Source organism: Bos taurus, chromosome 11 (genome assembly GCF_002263795.3).
Source record: "Bos taurus isolate L1 Dominette 01449 registration number 42190680 breed Hereford chromosome 11, ARS-UCD2.0, whole genome shotgun sequence".
In the NCBI taxonomy this organism is placed as follows: domain Eukaryota; kingdom Metazoa; phylum Chordata; class Mammalia; order Artiodactyla; family Bovidae; genus Bos; species Bos taurus.
This window is the reverse complement of record NC_037338.1, coordinates 19,816,559-19,835,648: the sequence shown is the minus strand read 5'-3', so window position 1 is coordinate 19,835,648 and position 19,090 is coordinate 19,816,559. Positions and strand designations below refer to the sequence as shown.

Below are 19,090 nucleotides of genomic sequence, written 5' to 3'. Positions count from 1 at the left end.
TTCAATCTCCAAAAGTTGGGCTCTTTAACACTATACCGTACTACTGCATAGCATTTTAGCACCCGAAGGCATCCACCAGATTATTAGGGTGAATCCCTAGAGTTTATTTTCTTAGAATTTATTTTTATTTATTTATTTGGCTGTGCCAGGTCTTAGTTTCGCTCATGGGATCATCCATCTTCGTTGCAGCATCTGAGGTTTTTAGTTGCAACATGCAGGATCTCTAGTTGTGACATCTGAACTCTTAGCTGTAGCATGTGAACTACAGTCTACATGATTGCACCAGATGAGGGCACCAGGACCCAGAGAGGGGACATGACTTGCCCTTATAACCATCAAAAACACCACAAACTTCACAGAATACCAAGATCGTTTCCACAGTCTGCCAGCTAATGTAGTTCCTGGTCACCCAAGCCCAAGGAGAGGGCTGTGGTTTCTGTCCTCAGTTAGCTCTGCTTCTCCATTTCTCGTAACCAGAAACTTTTGGATCCACCCTGTTATTCAATGGCCAAATTACACACTCTGAACCGAGTGAAATTTTGAAACTTCTGGGGAAAGTGAACTTCCACACAATGAAGTTTTCACCAACTGCCAAAGCCTATGGGAGGGGGCATAAGGGCAGAGAGGCCACCAGCAGGAGGCTCCAAGGTCACCAGCCAATCAGAACCCTAGATGTAGGAGGTGCCCCCAAATGATCACTTTAAGTAAGTACCTTGAGAGTGGAAGGGAATGCTACTAATAATTATAGTCACCATATCCACAGGGTAATGTAGCACCGAATGGAAGGAGAAGCTAGCGAAGAGCAGAGTACCAGAAGTCCAAGGGTCTGAGACTAGAGGCAGGAAAAGCAAGCTGGATTTGAGCATCCCTCTGGGTTGTGGTCCTGAGACAGTCAAATGACTTGCTCTTCATCAATACATCACTGTCACTTCTCTGGTGCTGTACCCCAGCCCATAGGCTACGACAGACGTGGCTGTAGTATATGCAAAGGTCAGAAACAACTTAAAAGTCAACTTATACACCAAGTACGCATGGGAATAAAATTCACCACAAAACAATTTCCATTTAGTTTACTCCAGCTGCAATTCTATGAATGTAGCATTTCCCTCTGAAATGTTCACTTTCCCTTACACTTTGTATGACTGTGTGAATGTTAAACAATGTAACAAGTATCTATTTCCATATTCTAATCAAGAATCAGATTATTTTGCATCGTGAAGTATGTTGTAGCCTTCCAATAACCAAGGTGAGAAGAAACACTAATCTACAAGTCAGGTCTCTTCATGGGGACTAACCAGTAGGATGACTGATTGTTCTTTTGGTCAGATTAGCTTGTTGTCATGGAGAGGGGAATGGCAGCCTACTCCAGTGTTCTTGTACTCCATCCGTTAGGGATGGAGGAGCCTGGTGGGCTGCCGTCTATAGGGTCATGCAGAGTCAGACACAACTGAAGTGACTTAGCAGCAGCAGCAGCAACTTGTTATCAATGACCATGCAGCAGACCCCAGAGGGTTCCTGAATTGACCATTCTAGCCCAAAACATTGGCTCTGATTACATCTTTGAATCTCTCTGGTCCTCAACCATACCTGGACACAGCTGAGACATCCATGCTCTGCAGCCTCTGCTGCTCACCTTTCATTTAGTTGCCTTGTAAGACTGTCCTTGGTTTCACTGCATTTCACTCATTCATTTATTTAACAAACCCACCATATGCCAGGCACTGTTCAAATGAACAAAGATCCCTGCCTTTGTGGAGCTTACATTTTAAAAGTGGAAAGCAGACAATAAAAAGGCAAACATAGTGAATAAATTGTAGAGTATATTAGAGGATGATAAAAGAAAACATTGAACAGAACAAGATTAAACTGTTAAATAGAGGGGTCAAGAAATACTTCACTGAAAAGTTATACTTTACCAAAGCTTGGAAAAAGATAAAGAAATTAACCACAAAGGTATCTAGAGGGAAAGTACTCCAGGCAGAGGGAACAGCCTTCATAAAAATCCTGAGGTAGAATCCAGTCTGACATGTTGCACAAACAACAAAGAGGCCAGTGTTGCTGGAGCTTGGCTCCAGCGAGCAAACGGAGAGACTGGTCAGGGGTGAGGTCAGAGTGGTGTTAGTGGACAGATCACAGGAGGTCAAGCAGGCCCCTGTAAGGACGCTGACATTTACTCCTGAGTGAAATAAGAAACTATTGTAGAGTTCTGAGAAGAGTAACACAATCTGACCTACTTCCTTAAAGGATCATTTTTGTTGCTACATTGAGTATAGACTGCCGGGGTTAGGATAGAAGTAGGAAGATTAATGAGAGCTTCTTACAGTCATCGAAGCAAGAGAAAAAGATGGCTTGGATCAGTACACCACCAATGGAGGTGGTAAAAGGTGACTGGATCTAGATGTACTTTGAAAGTACATTTGACTGGCTATCTCCTGACTAACTGGATATGTGAAAGAAGGTGAGAAATCAAGAGTGACTCCAATGTTTTTGGCTCAGCCATAGAAAGAATGAAGCTAGGGAGAGGAAGAAGGTGGAGCAGGTAAGCAGGGAGAAGATCAGGAGTTCGGTGAAGGCATGTTGAATGTGACCTGGAGCTGCTCAGCAGGCAGTTGAAAATGGGAGACCAGAAGGCAGGTGAGAGCTCTGGAAGTCATCAGTTCTTAGGTAAAGACTTGAAGCTGAATGAGGTCAAGAATGAACTAAGAGAGATGGAGAAGAAAAGAGGACCAACACAGCTGAGCCCTGGGCCTGTGGATATTAACCAGTCTGGAGATGAAGAGCAATCAGCAAAAGAACGTGGGAAAGATCCAACTGGACTGGAGTAGAACCAGGAAGATTCAGTAAGACAAGGCCTGCACACAGGCCAAGAATATTTTGTTCTCCAATAACTTTTTTCTTTGGTTCCCTGGACCAGTGCAAATAAATTCCATACCTCTGAGTGCATTTTCCTTTGCATTTGATACTCAGCCATTTCAAGCCCTTTCCATGTAATTACCATGTATGTTTGACAGCAGCCAAGAGCAGTAGCCCTGATGGCAGGAAAATGGCCCAGGCAGGCAGCCTGTCTGCTGCTTTGATACGCCCCATGTCCAGAGGAGACCGCCACTCCAAACAGATCCCCACAGACTGCACCCTACCCAACACTGTCAAAACACAGCATGAGAGAAATTCAAGCCAGCCTGTCTGGGGCAAACTGTCAGGGTGTCATGCAGCGTGTGGGAGCTCAGCTATATGTAGAAGGTGAGGCATAGAATCCGGGGAAAGAGACAGACTCAGCAGCCCAGAGCATCCTACAAGTTGAGACTTGATGCCTATTACCCCTGCAAGAGTCCTGCCTTATATCCTTATTGGCAACAAGCTGAAATTGCCCTCAGAAAGAAACAATGTCTAGGAATCCATGTCTGCAGTTCTGAGAACATGGAAATACCTTTAAAGCATCAGCTCTACAATCTGATTTATACACTGACTAATGGAAGGGACTGGAATGCAAAAGTAGGAAGTCAAGAAACACCTGGAGTAACAGGCAAATTTGGCCTTGGAATATGGAATGAAGCAGGGCAAAGACTAATAGAGTTTTGCCAAGAAAATGCACTGGTCATAACAAACACCCTCTTCCAACAACACAAGAGAAGACTCTACACATGGACATCACCAGATGGTCAACACCAAAATCAGATTGATTATATTCTTTGCAGCCAAAGATGTAGAAGCTCTATACAGTCAGCAAAAACAAGACCAGGAGCTGACTGTGGCTCAGATCATGAACTCCTTATTGCCAAATTCAGACTTAAATTGAAGAAAGTAGGGAAAACCACTAGAACATTCAGGTATGACCTAAATCAAATCACTTATGATTATATAGTGGAAGTGAGAAATATATTTAAGGGCCTAGATCTGATAGATAGAGTGCCTGATGAACTATGGAATGAGGTACGTGACATTGTACAGGAGACAGGGATAAAGACCATTCCCATAGAAAAGAAATGCAAAAAAGCAAAATGGCTGTCTGGGGAGGCCTTAAAAATAGCTGTGAAAAGAAGAGAAGCGAAAAGCAAAGGAGAAAGGAAAGATATAAACATCTGAATGCAGAGTTCCAAAGAATAGCAAGGAGAGATAAGAAAGCCTTCCTCAGCAATCAATGCAAAGAAATAGAGGAAAACAACAGAATGGGAAAGACTAGGGATCTCTTCAAGAAAATCAGAGATACCAAAGGAACACTTCATGCAAAGATGAGCTCGATAAAGGACAGAAATGGTATGGACCTAACAGAAGCAGAAGATATTAAGAAGAGATGGCAAGAATACACAGAAGAACTGTACAAAAAAGATCTTCACGACTCAGATAATCACAATGGTGTGATCACTGACCTAGAGCCAGACATCCTGGAACGTGAAGTCAAGTGGGCCTTAGAAAGCATCACTACGAACAAAGCTAGTGGAGGTGATGGAATTCCAGTTGAACTATTCCAAATCCTGAAAGATGATGCTGTGAAAGTGCTGCACTCAACATGCCAGCAAATTTGGAAAACTCAGCAGCAGCCACAGGACTGGAAAAGGTCCATTTTCATTCCAATCCCAAAGAAAGGCAATGCCAAAGAATGCTCAAACTACCGCACAATTGCACTCATCTCACACACTAGTAAAGTAATGCTCAAAATTCTCTAAGCCAGGCTTCAGCAATATGCGAACTGTAAACTTCCTGATGTTCAAGCTGGTTTTAGAAAAGGCAGAGGAACCAGAGATCAAATTGCCAACATCGCTGGATCATCAAAAAAGCAAGAGAGTTCCAGAAACACATCTATTTCTGCTTTATTGACTATGCCAAAACCTTTGACTGTGTGGATCACAATAAGCTGTGGAAAATTCTGAAAGAGATGGGAATACCAGACCACCTGATCTGCCTCTTGAGAAATTTGTATGCAGGTCAGGAAGCAACAGTTAGAACTGAACATGGAACAACAGACTGGTTCCAAATAGGAAAAAGAGTTCGTCAAGGCTGTATATTGTCACCCTGTTTATTTAACTTATATGCAGAGTACATCATGAGGAACGCTGGACTGGAAGAAACACAAACTGGAATCAAGATTGCTGGGAGAAATATCAATAACCTCAGATATGCAGATGACACCACCCTTATGGCAGAAAGTGAAGAGGAACTCAAAAGCCTCTTCATGAAAGTGAAAGTGGAGAGTGAAAAAGTTGGCTTAAAGCTCACCTTTCAGAAAATGAAGATCATGGCATCCGGTCCCATCACTTCATGGGAAATAGATGGGGAAACAGTGGAAACAGTGTCAGACTTTATTTTTCTGGGCTCCAGAATCACTGCAGATGGTGACTGCAGCCATGAAATTAAAAGACGCTTACTCCTTGGAAGGAAAGTTATGACCAACCTAGATAGCATATTCAAAAGCAGAGACATTACTTTGCCAACAAAGGTTCCTCTAGTCAAGGCTATGGTTTTTCCAGTGGTCATGTATGGATGTGAGAGTTGGACTGTGAAGAAGGCTGAGCGCTGAAGAATTGATGCTTTTGAACTGTGGTGTTGGAGAAGACCCTTAAGAGTCCCTTGGACTGCAAGGAGATCCAACCAGTCCATTCTGAAGGAGATCAGCCCTGGGATTTCTTTGGAAGAAATGATGCTAAAGCTGAAACTCCAGTCCTTTGGCCACCTCATGTGAAGAGTTGACTCATTGGAAAAGACTCTGATGCTGGGAGGGATTGGGGGCAGGAGAAGAAGGGACAACAGAAGATGAGATGGCTGGATGGCATCACTGACTCGATGGACGTGAGTCTGGGTGAACTCCGGGAGTCGGTGATGGACAGGGAGGCTGCGATTCATGGGGTGGCAAAGAGTCGGACACAACTGAGCGACTGATCTGATCTGATCTGAATGGATGGAATTCCATTGTTACCAGAGTTTAATCTCTTGATTTAAAAATGTTTTTACTAAATCCTGCTATCCATCACTTTCCCTGCTATCCATCACTTTCAGCCCAAAACAAACACACTGAGTTTGGCAGAGAAGAATGGGAAGAAGAGAGAGGGCATGGGACCACAAAGATTCCACTTCTGCCCCATCCCTAGGGAGGAACACTGTCTAGAACAGAGGATAGGAAACAACCTCATCACCTGGAGTTTGGGGTTCCATGGGAGATCTCTAAAGAAAGGGTTCTACTATTTCATACATACAACTTAAAAATCTGTTGCAGCACATTGTACTACTGAGACAGAGACATGACTGTGGAGAGGCGCTCTTTCTGCAGCACCACCTTCAGGGTAAAATCTAAAGCTGAGGGTGAAAACCACACAGCAGATGATTTCTCAGGCCCTTTTCAGCTCTAGAACATTTGAATTCTAGCCTCTTGTTCCCAAACCCAGAACAACAATCTCAGTTCAGACTCCACTCATGCTCCAGTCTGACAATGACTTTGATGGAGACGTGTGACCTGGCTGGCCCTCCTACATGGGTCTGATAACATTTATGGGCCTTTGAGGAGGGGTATAAGGAACATCTATTTGATCAAAGTGCTTTGAACTCTTTGATTTTGAGAATTGCTGGACTGAGACTTTCATCATGAGTTAACAAACCCTTCCTTCTGCCGCCCTGATCATTACCAGTTTCAGTCTGTCTGGCCTCAGGCAGCGTCCGGATGAGGTTTTATCATGACTGCCAGCCTCCTACAGCAGAGCAGTGTACCTTTCCTGGTCAACTTCTAAGTATTCTCAATTTTTCTTGGTTTCTCAGATACTCTCATCTCTCTGTCTTCCCACCCCCCAGAGGAAATGTTAACAAGTTTAGGTTTGCCAAAATGTAACTTTCGAAGCTGTCAGCTTGCAATATAGGTCTGGGGAAGAAACACAATGATCTTGAAGAAAATCTGCTTTTAGGGACAGAGACTTTTTTCTATGACAAACACTCATTTCCAACACTAGGATCCAACTGCAAAGAAATGAAGCATGAGCAGCGGGATTAGGCATCTTCTAAATCCGGATGTTTAAAGCCTGAAGTAAAAGCATGCCCCATAGAGTTAACAGAAGCTGATAACTAACAAATTACTGAGCTTGTTACAGAACAACAGATAAAGGAACAGCTTGTCAGAACCCCATGGTTCATAAACTGCCTTCGTTGATTAAGCTCGTTTCAGTTCAGTTCAGTTCAGTTCAGTCGTTCAGTCGTGTCCGACTCTTTGTGACCCCATGAATTGCAGTACGCCAGGCCTGCGGGTCCATCACCAACTCCCGGAGTTCACTCAAACTCACGTCCATTGAGTCAGTGTTGCCATCCAGACATCTCATCTTCTGTCATCCTTCTCCTCCTGCCCCCAATCCCTCCCAGCATCAGAGTCTTTTCCAATGAGTCAACTCTTCTCATGAGGTGGCCAAAGGACTGGAGTTTCAGCTTTAGCATCATTCCTTCCAATGAACACCCAGGGCTGATCTCCTTCAGAATGGACTGGTTGGATCTCCTTGCAGTCCAAGGGACTCTCAAGAGTCTTCTCCAACACCACAGTTCAAAAGCATCAATTCTTCGGCACTCAGCTTTCTTCACAGTCCAACTTTCACACACATACATGACCACAGGAAAAACCATAGCCTTGACTAGACGGACCTTTATTGGCAAAGTAATGTCTCTGCTTTTCAATATGCTATCTAGGTTGGTCATAACTTTTCTTCCAAGGAGTAAGTGTCTTTTAATTTCATGGCTGCAGTCACCATCTGCAGTGATTTTGGAGCCCAAAATATAAAGTCTGACACTGTTTCCCCATTGATTTGCCATGAAGTGATGGGACTGGATGCCATGATCTTAGTTTTCTGAATGTTGAGCTTTAAACCAACTTTTTCACTCTCCACTTTCACTTTCATCAAGAGGCTTTTAGTTCCTCTTCACTTTCTGCCATAAGGGTGGTGTCATCGGTTATTGATATTTCTCCCAGCAATCTTGATTCCAGCTTGTGCTTCTTCCAGCCCAGCGTTTCTCACGAAGTTATTATTTTTTCTTTCTTTCTTTTTTCTCTTTTACTACATACCTTCCGAGCTTCACACAGCTCAGTCATTTTACAGGAACTTGCAAGGCTACCGGATTTGGTTGGGACCACCAACCCTAAAACTGGGCCTGCACAGGTGTCCCATGAAGAGTCTCTTGATACGGAGGGGGTGGGGGCGGGCTGGAAATTCCGCCCTCCCGTCAAGCTAAATGCCTCTATTCTGAATAGGCACACGCATGTAACCCAGATGTGCCTGCGTAAAACAGCCATTACCTCATCTTTTCCTGACCTCCAATCACCTCTCCCCATGCCTAAGATACTCTGCTTATCCAATTCCCTGATAGCTCAGTTGGTAAAGAATCCGCCTGCAATGCAGGGGACCCCCATTCGACTCCTGGGTCGGGAAGATCCGCTGAAGAAGCGATAGCCTACCCACTCCAGTATTCTTGGACTTACCTTGTGGCTTAGCTGGTGAAGAATCCCCCTGCAATGCGGGGGACCTGGGTTCGAACCCTGGGTGGGGAAGATCCTCTGGAGAAGTGAAAGGCTACCACTCCAGTACTCTGGCCTGGACAATTCCATGGATAGTCCATGGAGTCGCAAAAAGTTGTACATGACTGAGCGACTTTCACTTTCACTTCACCCCGACACCCTCACCTTCAGAGAGTGGGATTTCTTGGCTATAAACCTCAGCATCTCAGTATTTGGCTTGCTGCGTGTATGGCAAATGGACCTGGTTTGGTGGTAAGAGGCGTAATATAACTCTTATAACACCTGTGCTCCTCTTCCAAGATTTTGAGTCTATATTTTAAGAACTTTGATGGAGGATCAAGTACATCTTCATTTTACGGGGACATTATAGTACCACATCCTTTGTAAGACAAGAGAAAGGCAATATTGTTCATAAGTCACCTAATTCACATGCTTACCTTGGTGGACATTTGTTGCTCTTATCTGTACAGAATCTATTCTTTAGATCTTCCTTTGGAGAAAGACTTCATCCCCATCTCCAACCCTGAGGTTTGTTGGGAGTAACCTCCCCGCCCCCCACACCCCACCGCCCCAGCTTTGTGGGCAGGCATGACCCACAGGACAAAGTCTATCAGCGCTTTCCAGTCCCCAGCACAGAGACTGAGTGAAGAATGAACCTAGAACACCACTTAGGCCAAAAGGAACTCGGGCTAGAAATTTGTGAAACAATTCAGCAAAATAAAATTCCTAAAAAGATAATTTTAAATCCCTAAAATTTTCTAATGATCTTTTCCTATCCTTAATTCATCTATCAATAAGGGATTAAAATCATGTGTAAAACTACTCTGTGCCGCCATCAAAAATGACCTCTTTAATTATGCCTCCAGTAACAGCAATTGGTTTAGGAAACGCAGGGAGTGCACTCCTTTTTTACAAACAAATGTATTTTACTACTTCCCAAGTGTTTAGAGAATCACAATGAATAACAATTGATGGCCAGCAGTCAGCTAGATTCATTCACTTCTCCGTGTCAATCTCTCAGCTCAAAAAATTTACTGCATGTCATTCTTTGTTAGTCAAAACCACAATAGTTTAATCCTTGCCTGCCAAGGAACTTTTGTACCCCATAGAAATTTTTAAACGTAATAGAACAAAGTTTTCAGTACCATTTATAATTCATCAGTTTTAAAATCTATTTTTAATGTTACCTTTGTAATCTTTGTGGGGTTTTAATTTGTTCAGATGATTGATAGGGTTTTTTCGTTTGTTTGCATGCTTGCTTGTCTGTTTTTGTTTTAAGTCAAGTTTTTTTCTCTTTTTAACAATTCTGTGCTCTTAATATTAACTCTCAAACAAATGGTCTAAATTCTCCCTGGCAAATATGGATACGTTGGGAGAATGGGCCATGTGTTTCCTTTGAAATATGAGCACCCTAAGATGACTTCACACGGCATGAGCACGCCAACCAAATTCAGGCTGAAGGCTACAGCCATGACAGACAGTCCTTTCATCTCAGCTGCCTTCAAAACTGCCATAAAGTATTGCTGCTGTGTGCCAGGACCCTGCGGCTGATCTTCATGTTGAGGAGGATATAGGGGTGTCCCGTAGCACCCTACTGGCTCAACCAGCTAACGACCTCTCCCTCTCCACTTGAGTCCTTCCACGAAACATGGCAGTGAATTCACACAATGGGACCCACTCCTCGCAACAGAGTAAAAGGTTAGCTATTTGAAGGCTGAGAAAGATGTACCATAGAAGTCAGAGAAGTGAGACAGAGGGAGAAGTGCCAGGAGGACGTTAAACCACTTCAAAATGACTTTTAGTGTTTCAGACTGTGTAGAAAGTGGCCCTGAAACTGACTGAAACCTCAATCTTTCGTACATTCATCTTTGAAGCCAAAAGTTGGTGAGAAGGTTGGTTGGCTGTGAAAAGCACAGCCCCAGATCATGAACAGCAAACTGAAGTAATTTCCCTAAATTTCCTACATTAGTTTTGCTTTAAATTACTATGGCTGCCATAAACAGTCTCCCTCATCTTCTTTTTATGTCTTTTATTCCCACACCTTTATTCCTCAGATTTAGGGCTTGTAAAGAAACAGATTTCATTTTCAGCAGAATGGACCATGACCAAGCTTCCTGTGGGGCTGTCTGTACATCAGAGAAGTAGAAGTGTCTTGTGCCTTGTCCTTTCCTCCTTTGTGAGAAGTAACCGCCTCCAGCTGAGCCAAGTTAATTGAGCATATGCTCAGTTTTCATATGACTTTGCTGCAGCATCAGAATGAATGCACCTCTTTGATGGAAGAAAGAAACTCCCTGGAATAAACAATTAAGGATTTGGAGTTGGAGCTGAAAGCATGGGCTGCTTTGTTCTTATGACAACTGCTTCACCATCTAAAACATTTCTGCAGTTTGAAGGATCTGTCTTTTCTCTTCCAGCCACAACCCTCAAGCTACAATAACAGACTCATGATTTTTCTTAGATGCCAAGGTTATGAATACTCTTTTATGAATATTTTCCTTTGAACTCATTTCTCTTGAAGAAGAAAAATAGCCCTGTGTGTTGCAGGGTTGACAGTAATAGACAAAGCCTACAAATTGTTCTCTTAGGGGCAGTAAAATGCTCCAAAATGTATATAGGAAAATTCCAAATACAACATAATGTTTATGGAAACCTGCCTTTGCAGGTATGATTTTTAAAGTAATATTTCTGACTGGCATTTTTATACAGAACATATTTCAGGGATTAATATCAAGATTAATACCTTAAAATGTTTCCCTTTATGGTATCATGATTACTTTTCCCATACACATACAAATTCTCTGTCAATAGAATTTTAGAATATGCCACTTAGAAGGAAGGACACTTTCCCTGAGTTAATCTGCTTATGTTTTTATTTTCCCTCTTATCTCATTTCAACATATTCTCCAACGTCCTCCTCTAAAAATAATTCAACTAATGTTAACCAAAAGATTATAGTAGATTTATTTATTTAATTCTGCCTCAAATAAAATTTATTATTTAGGCGTATAATTATATATGTAGTACTGTCAACTAACTTTTAGTTTCCTTATTAGAACATCTTTTCATTCTGTTTTAATATCTGTCACTTAAATCATTTCTTTTCTGGTATTTAAAAAGTGTTTTCCCTGAACCCCTTTCAAATGTTTTCACTCATTTGAAAATTAATCCAGAAAACTCAGCCTTTTTTAATCCTTCTTTGTGGCTTAGATTCTTCAGCCCTGGAACCACTCGTGTTGATTTCTATGATACACAAGCTTATGTAAAAATAGCCTTTGATATGGCAGAGAAATAATTCTGCATACAAATGACACACCTCTGAAGCCTAACATTGTCATGTGAACCCTTGCAGCAATGGTTTAAGAATGCTCTCCCAGACTGAGTGAATAACCTGTAAAAATTTCAAGACGCCATTGTTGCATTGTGTTTGGTATTAAAAATATTCTGCAAAGGTCTTTTCATGTAAAAAGGTGGTACTCTGCAGTGCTCCAGAGGATGAGCTGTAGCGCCAGGCTACTTGCGTTCTAGCCCCAGCACTGTCACTTACTAGCTACGTGATCTTGAAGAAGATACTTAACCATTCTGAGCATCATGCATGCATGTGTGCTAAGTCGCTTCAGTTGTGTCTGACTCTTTGTGACCCTATGGACTGTAGCCTGCCAGGCTCCTCTGTCCATGGGATTCTCCAAGCAGGAATACTGGAGTGGGTTGCCATGCCCTTCTCCAGGGAATCTCCCTGACCCAGGGCTCGAACCCACATCTCTTACATCTCTTGCACTGGCAGATGGGTTCTTTACCACTAGCACCACCTGGGAAGCCCTCTGAGCATCATAAAATGTGGCTAATAGTAGCCTATACCCTTTAGGATTGTTGTGAGGATTAAGTTGGTAAAAACATGTGCAGCACCTATAACATTGACCCTCAGTTAGTACTCAGTAACTGTTGGTTCTTAATATTATTCAACTCACAAATGCATGGCTTCCCTTTATAGAATTTTAGAAGCAGATTTGTGTAAAATAAAGTCTGTAAAAATCCAGTTCTGTAAAATTCACCAGGGTCCAGTAGTCAAAACTGCATCTTTCAATCCAGGGGGTACAGGTTAGATCCTTGGTCAGGAAACTAAGATACCACATGCTGCATGACAGGGCCAAAATTTAAGAATAAATGAATACTTGTAAAAAAATTGTTTAAAATGAAATAAAATTCACCATCATGAAATTGCAGACATAGATATAGTTGTATATAATTCTGGCTATTCTTGTATAAAATTATATAAAGTCATATACATAAATTATATTTTAGCCCCTGTTTTGACCTGGAAAGTATGTTTTCATAAGTAAATTCCTTTTCCAATGACTGTCTTTGCTATTGAACTTGAGGTTGCTATTGATTTCCCACTCAGTTTGTCTCACACCCTATCCAGTCCCAGCACACTAACTCAGTGAGGTTTATTAAATGTCTGCACAGAACAGAGAACACATGAAAAACAGCAACCCCCCAATTAACTTCATCTATTAGTATATGGCAGGATGAATCGCATCATTGTTTAACTGTGATCAAGTCTGTATTTCTAGATAACTGTTTCCTATAGCTAAAGAAAAATCTATGAATTCTTAACATGTTTCCAGCCCAAACAATTTTGCTTCCATGAATCTCCTATAAGGAATTAGCTATAAGTAATTAAACAAATGTGAATATCATATAATTTATACAACAATACACAGAAATGATCATAATTGCTGGGCTTTCTCTGTGTTACCTTCATATTGACTCTGGAGGACACACTCAACAATCTCTGTCTTCATCGTAACCCAAGATCAAAACAACAAATAAATGTCTGGTAATTATATAATTTAACAGACAGAAAGCCAAAAAATTGAAGATAGAGTTTGATTATAAACACATATAAACTTCATTGAAAATATATGAGGAAAAATTAGAATGAGTGATGATTTGGTTAATATAATGAAATTATGGCTTTTTTACTTTCTCTATTTTCTACGTTTTTTTGTCCTGACTATATTATTTTACAATAAAAATGCAAAATTTGTAAACAATAAAACTGAGCTATACTTCAAATCATATGATTTTTTTCATTTATATATAAAGAAAGACATTTACAACATAGCATTTAATTTTGATTTAATTTCCATAAAATAAATCATACAAAGATTTCTCAAAGAGATTGAGTCCTCAAAATGCATCTCTGTTTTGTTTTATATGCAATAGATTTGCAAGTATAAGAAAATCATAAAACTAAGGCTATACATTGCACCTGACCATCATATTAAATATTATTTTAGAAGACCATGATACTAACTATATGCACCTGATTTAGCTTCATAGCTTCTTATCTAAAGGAGTTTTTTTAGAGATATGTATCTTCAGTTTTTCTTACATTTGCCTTTATCACTAGATGAAAATTAATGAGCAATTTGGACATGACATAAATCTAGGATATTCAAAGATACCTACAGAAAGAATCTATAGGATAGAAGTTTCCACACAGCATTGTCTAGAGTCAGATTATTTTAAAGGATTCCTTGACTTTTGAATATGATACTAGATGCAATCACCAGAATATTTAGTTCACCAGTAAACTAAACCAGAATATTACAAATGAAGATATTCTAACACAAATACTTGTAGAATTTTGTTTAGATTGTCAATGGTTGTTCTATCCAAATTTTCTTCATTGTCATCCATGGTGTGCCAGACTTCAGGGAAAGGAGATGATATCAGATGCAAAACTGGAACACCTAACACAAAGAAATGACTTGTAATTAAGTACATATTTCCCATGAGTAAGCTAGAAAGTATAATTTTTCAGAGAAGTCTAAGTGGGAGCTCTGTACTATATAAACACAGCTAATAACTCAGCTAATAACTTCTGTACGTCCCTATATCTTACCCTGATACTCCAAAGTCATTCATTCATTAAACAAATATTAATAAATTCAGTAAATAATAATAAAGCACTTACTATGTGCCAGCCCCTATTCTAGAAATTGAAGGTTCATCAGTGAAAAGGCAAAGCCCTGTTCATATAGAACTTACATTCTACTAGAGAAAGAAACAAATAAACAAATACAAAAAATAATTTTTGAAAGTGATAAGGTTTATAAAGAATAGTAAAACAAGATAAGGGAATAGAGAATGAGGGGCAGAGAGCAGGGCCAAGAAAAAGGAGTTTAAAATCAGGATGGCTCTGGATTTCCCTAGTGGTCCAATGGTTAAGAATCCGCCTGCCAAGGAAGGGGATCAATCCCTGGTACAGGAAGATTCCATGCTCTGTGGGGCAACCAAGCCTGTGCACTGCAGCTACGGAAGCCCACGGGCCCCAGAGCCTGTGTTCTGCCACAAAAGAAGCCACCGCACTGAGGAGCCCATGCACTGCAACTAGAGAACAGTCCCTGCTCTCCACAACTAGAGAAAGCCTGAAGGCAGCAATGAAGACCAAAAATACATATAAATTACAGTTAAAAAAAATAAAATCAAAGAAGTCCTCTTCGAAAAGCTAACATTTACACAGATGCAACAAAGGAGAAACTAAGCTGTGTGAAGACCTGGGGATGACCAGGCAGCAGTATTAGCAAGCCCAAAGGTCCTGTGGCAGGAGTGTGCTTGGCCTGCTTGTGGAACAGCAGTGTGACTGGGTCAGAGCAATAATTAGAGAGGTAGGAGGTGATGCTGGAGAGGAAGAAAGGAGTCAGAAAATGGAAGCCCTTGTAGGTCATGATGAAGACTTTGGGGCTTACTCTCCATGATGGCAAGCCAACAGAGCTTTAAGGTAGGGAAATAACATAATTTGATTGACAATTTTTAAAGATAACATTTGCTCATACATAAAGAATAAGGAGGTAAGACCAAAAGAAGGAGATGAATTGGATGGCTACTGTAAGAATCGTTGAGTTAATTTAGACTTCCAACACTGATGGAAAGGATGAAATGAAAGTGAAAGTGTTAATCACTCAGTCGTGTCCGACTCTTTGCAACTCCATGTAGCCCATCAGGCTCCTCTGTCCATGGAGTTCTCCAGGCAAGAATACTGGAGTGGGTTGCCATTTCCTTCTCCAGGGTATCTTCCCAACCCAGGGATCATACCTGAGTCTCCTTCATCGCAGGCAGATTCTTTACCATCTGAGCCACTAAGGAAGCCCTTTGCTTCCTTATTAGCAGGAAAACAGAGTTACACAAAGTATAAGAATACAGTCTAGGTCTGTGAAAGGGAAAGCGGGATGTCAGAGGCATACGAGCGTTGATAAATATTCTACATGTAGGAAAAAATAAAAAGGTCTCTTCAGGGATTTACAATGACTTTCATGAAAAAATAAAAGCCATGAGATGATTGGTGAATGATTTAATTTATCAGCAATTAAATTTAATGGTTCTTCACACTTCTAGATTGTTGAAAATGCACATAAAATACACCGAATATGATAGGCAAAAACCACACATGTGCATGCATGCATACATATTTACACATACACACATTACCTCTTCTTAAAAATGGAATATGGTCATCCTGAATCACACCTCCATAACCATAATTCCGGAAATACCACCTCTCCGAAGAGTGATCCTTGAGTAAACCTAATTCATGGAGTCCATGTTCTGCAGATGATAATTAGACAGCACATGAACATGTATTTTTAACTAATCGACAGTCAGAACGCAAAAAGAGTTTCAAATCTTGGCACCTGGTTTTAAAACACTGTGAGTAGTGTACCCATGACAAAAAAAAACCTCTAAGCTGAACTTGGGGTGTGGACATTTTGGATTAGCTCTGAGGGAGGAGTCACCTCTGACTTTAGCTTTCTGACTCCTGAGAGTCAGAAACTCAATAGAACAGTGGAGAGACGGAGAATGAGAAAACTAGAGGGAAGCAGAGGGGGAAAACACAGGTGTAGATACTTACAGATTTTCACCCCGGAACAAAGAGTGTTTCAAAAGATGCTGGGCTTGAAAGGGAACTTAGACAGAACAGGTATGAAGTACTATACTGAGTTACCTCTCTTTGCAAAAGCGATGCTTACTATGACTTGCGTCAGTGGTTCTCAAAGTGTGGTCTATAATCAGTTGCATCAGCACCACCTGGGAACTTGTTAGCAATGCAGATTATCTGGTCCTACCTCTGACCGACTGAATTAGAAATTCTGGGGGTGCAGTCCAGCAATATGTGGTGTAACAAGCCTTCCAGGTGATTCTAATGCACACTAAAATTTGAGAATCATTGACCTACATTCCATCACTCCTGTCATAGTGTAACATAGAACTCATGTGTTACATGAGTTACGTATAACGTGAGCCTATGTTATAAGATGAAAAGAGATCACTAGAAGAGTTTAGGACAACCAAATGAAATTTTGCAGGATTGGTTATATTCATTGCTAAATTTAAAGGGTAAAATTAGACCAAAGGGTAAGCATTCGTATGTAATATGATTTTAGGAACATCAAAAAAGCCCTTACTACCACAATATTCCCGTCTGTTTATTCATAATTATAATTCCTTATCTCATATACAACTTTTCCTTATACAATTAGAGCTACGGTTTGAATATAAATACCACTCAGTGGGTTACACAATGGGTTAAAATTATATTAACATGTGAGTTACTGATATAAATTCATTCTGGTGGAAGAAATGAGATAAGGGAACAAAACCCATGACAGAAGGCCAAACCCAATTTCTTGAGGCTACTCAGAGTAAGGAAAACATGCTGTAAGGAAGTGTCCCAAAAAGCTTATATTAATACCAGAATAGCAAGTCTTTCAAATTAGAAATTGAAATTTGTCAAAGATAAGCATCTGAGGTTCAGGTAAACATTTCTTTCACAATATTCTAGACCTGGATATAGGCACATTGTGGCAAAAGTATGAGTTGAGATGGCAGCATTTTCCCCACTGCTGAGAAGGAAGTACTATCCTACCCCACTGCAAGAAGTCTGTGTGGCTAGAAAAGAATTCTTAGTCTGATGTTTTTGCGCAGGGCTTGAATTCTATAATAAACATCTATCTCATGTTCATCCCTCCCTAAGGCCAATCTTTCATCGTTTGTTTTGTTCGTGTGTGTGTGTGTGTGTGTGTGTGTGTGTGTGTGTGGAGAGGGAGGAGTATATGGAGTAGAGATACAAGAGAAAGAAGTTATTCTTCTTCTCCAAGCCCCCAGCCTCTCTCCTGAGCCACAGATAACTTTGTTTCCTTGGCTAACCTGGCCTAACCTCATCTGGCCTAATCTACTCTCATTTAGTTGTCACTAAACCTTCTCTTCAGAGAAGGCGATGGCACCCCACTCCAGTACTCTTGCCTGGAAAATCCCATGGACGGACGAGCCTGGTAGGCTGCAGTCCATGGGGTCGCTGAGTCAGGCATGACTGAACGACTTCACTTTCACTTTTCACTTTCATGCACTGGAGAAGGAATGGCAACCCACTCCAGTGTTCTTGCCTGGAGAATCCCAGGGACGGGGGAGCCTGGTGGGCTGCCGTCTATGGGGTCGCAGAGTCGGATACGACTGAAGCGACTTAGCAGCAGCAGCAAACCTTCTCTTAAGTGACTCTTGAAGGATTTTGGCTTTCTCTTGCATCCCCTTTACTTATTGCTTTAGAAAATAGGCAAAGATGGTACTAAATTTAAAAGAATATCACAACTACATAAGGCAGCAAATAGAAGATGACAAAGACAACAGAAGAAAAAAAGAAACATTAAAGGATATCTTTTGGTATCATTATAAGGACATAACATTCATCATTATCCAGTGTGCTTTGCTGAGTTTTCCCTAAAAATGCATTCCATATGTTACAAACAGGACTCTGAGAAAATATCTCGAAGCTATTTCTAAGGATATGAATATATGAAATGTAGTATTTTATGTTTCCATTTCAAAATGCAGTTTCATGCAGGAAAATAAAAACAGATGAATAGGAATAATTAATTAATAAAGCAAGAAAAAAGCCAGTAAAGTATATTGTGTACTCTGATCACACCCTTAAGTCACAAATTCTGAATTTTATAATGCAGTGTTTATCAGTGAGAAGAAACCAGGTTTGATTCTCTAAGAGTGAAAAAGTGAAAGTGTTAGCCTTTCAGTCATGTCCAACACTTTGCAACCCCATGGACTGTAGCCCACCAGGCTTCTCTGTCCATGGAATTCTCCAGGCAAGAATACTGGAGTCAGTGGCCATTCCATTCTCCATTCTTCCCAACCCCCACGGATGGAACTCAGGTCTCCCGTATTGCAGGCAGATTCTTTACCATCTGAGCCACCATAATAAGAGCGCTGCTTACCAATTGCTTCAAGTCTACCAAACCATCTGGCAGTGTTTGGGAAAAAGTTGGGAAATGTTGGGAATGGAGCTCCAATTAAATCCAGTAAGACCAATAAATCCTAAGGGAGAAAAAATATTATATAATCACTGTTGCCAAAACACATTTCATACTCAAAAATAGAAAAAAATCAGTCAAGACTAACTGCATTTTAATAACTGAGAATGAAATGAGGAGCTGTATAAACCAACAAAAGGTTTAATAACATTGTAAAGGAATCATCTGAGGGAGATTTTTAAATCTTGCTTATACAATGTGGAGAAATAGCAAAATGTAGATTCTTCATGTC

At 40.8% G+C, this 19,090-nt stretch overlaps 1 protein-coding gene across 1 annotated transcript in view; it reads right to left on the bottom strand.

Annotated features, from left to right (window-relative positions):
• Positions 1 to 13,171: 13,171 nt before the first annotated feature.
• QPCT (glutaminyl-peptide cyclotransferase) overlaps positions 13,172 to 19,090 on the bottom strand; it is a 30,291-nt gene continuing 24,372 nt past the window's right edge. The window contains 3 exon segments of the mRNA NM_177506.2: positions 13,172 to 14,232; positions 15,971 to 16,087; positions 18,763 to 18,862. Of these exon segments, the coding sequence (NP_803472.1) occupies positions 14,087 to 14,232; positions 15,971 to 16,087; positions 18,763 to 18,862 (363 nt within the window). The 3' untranslated portion in view covers positions 13,172 to 14,086.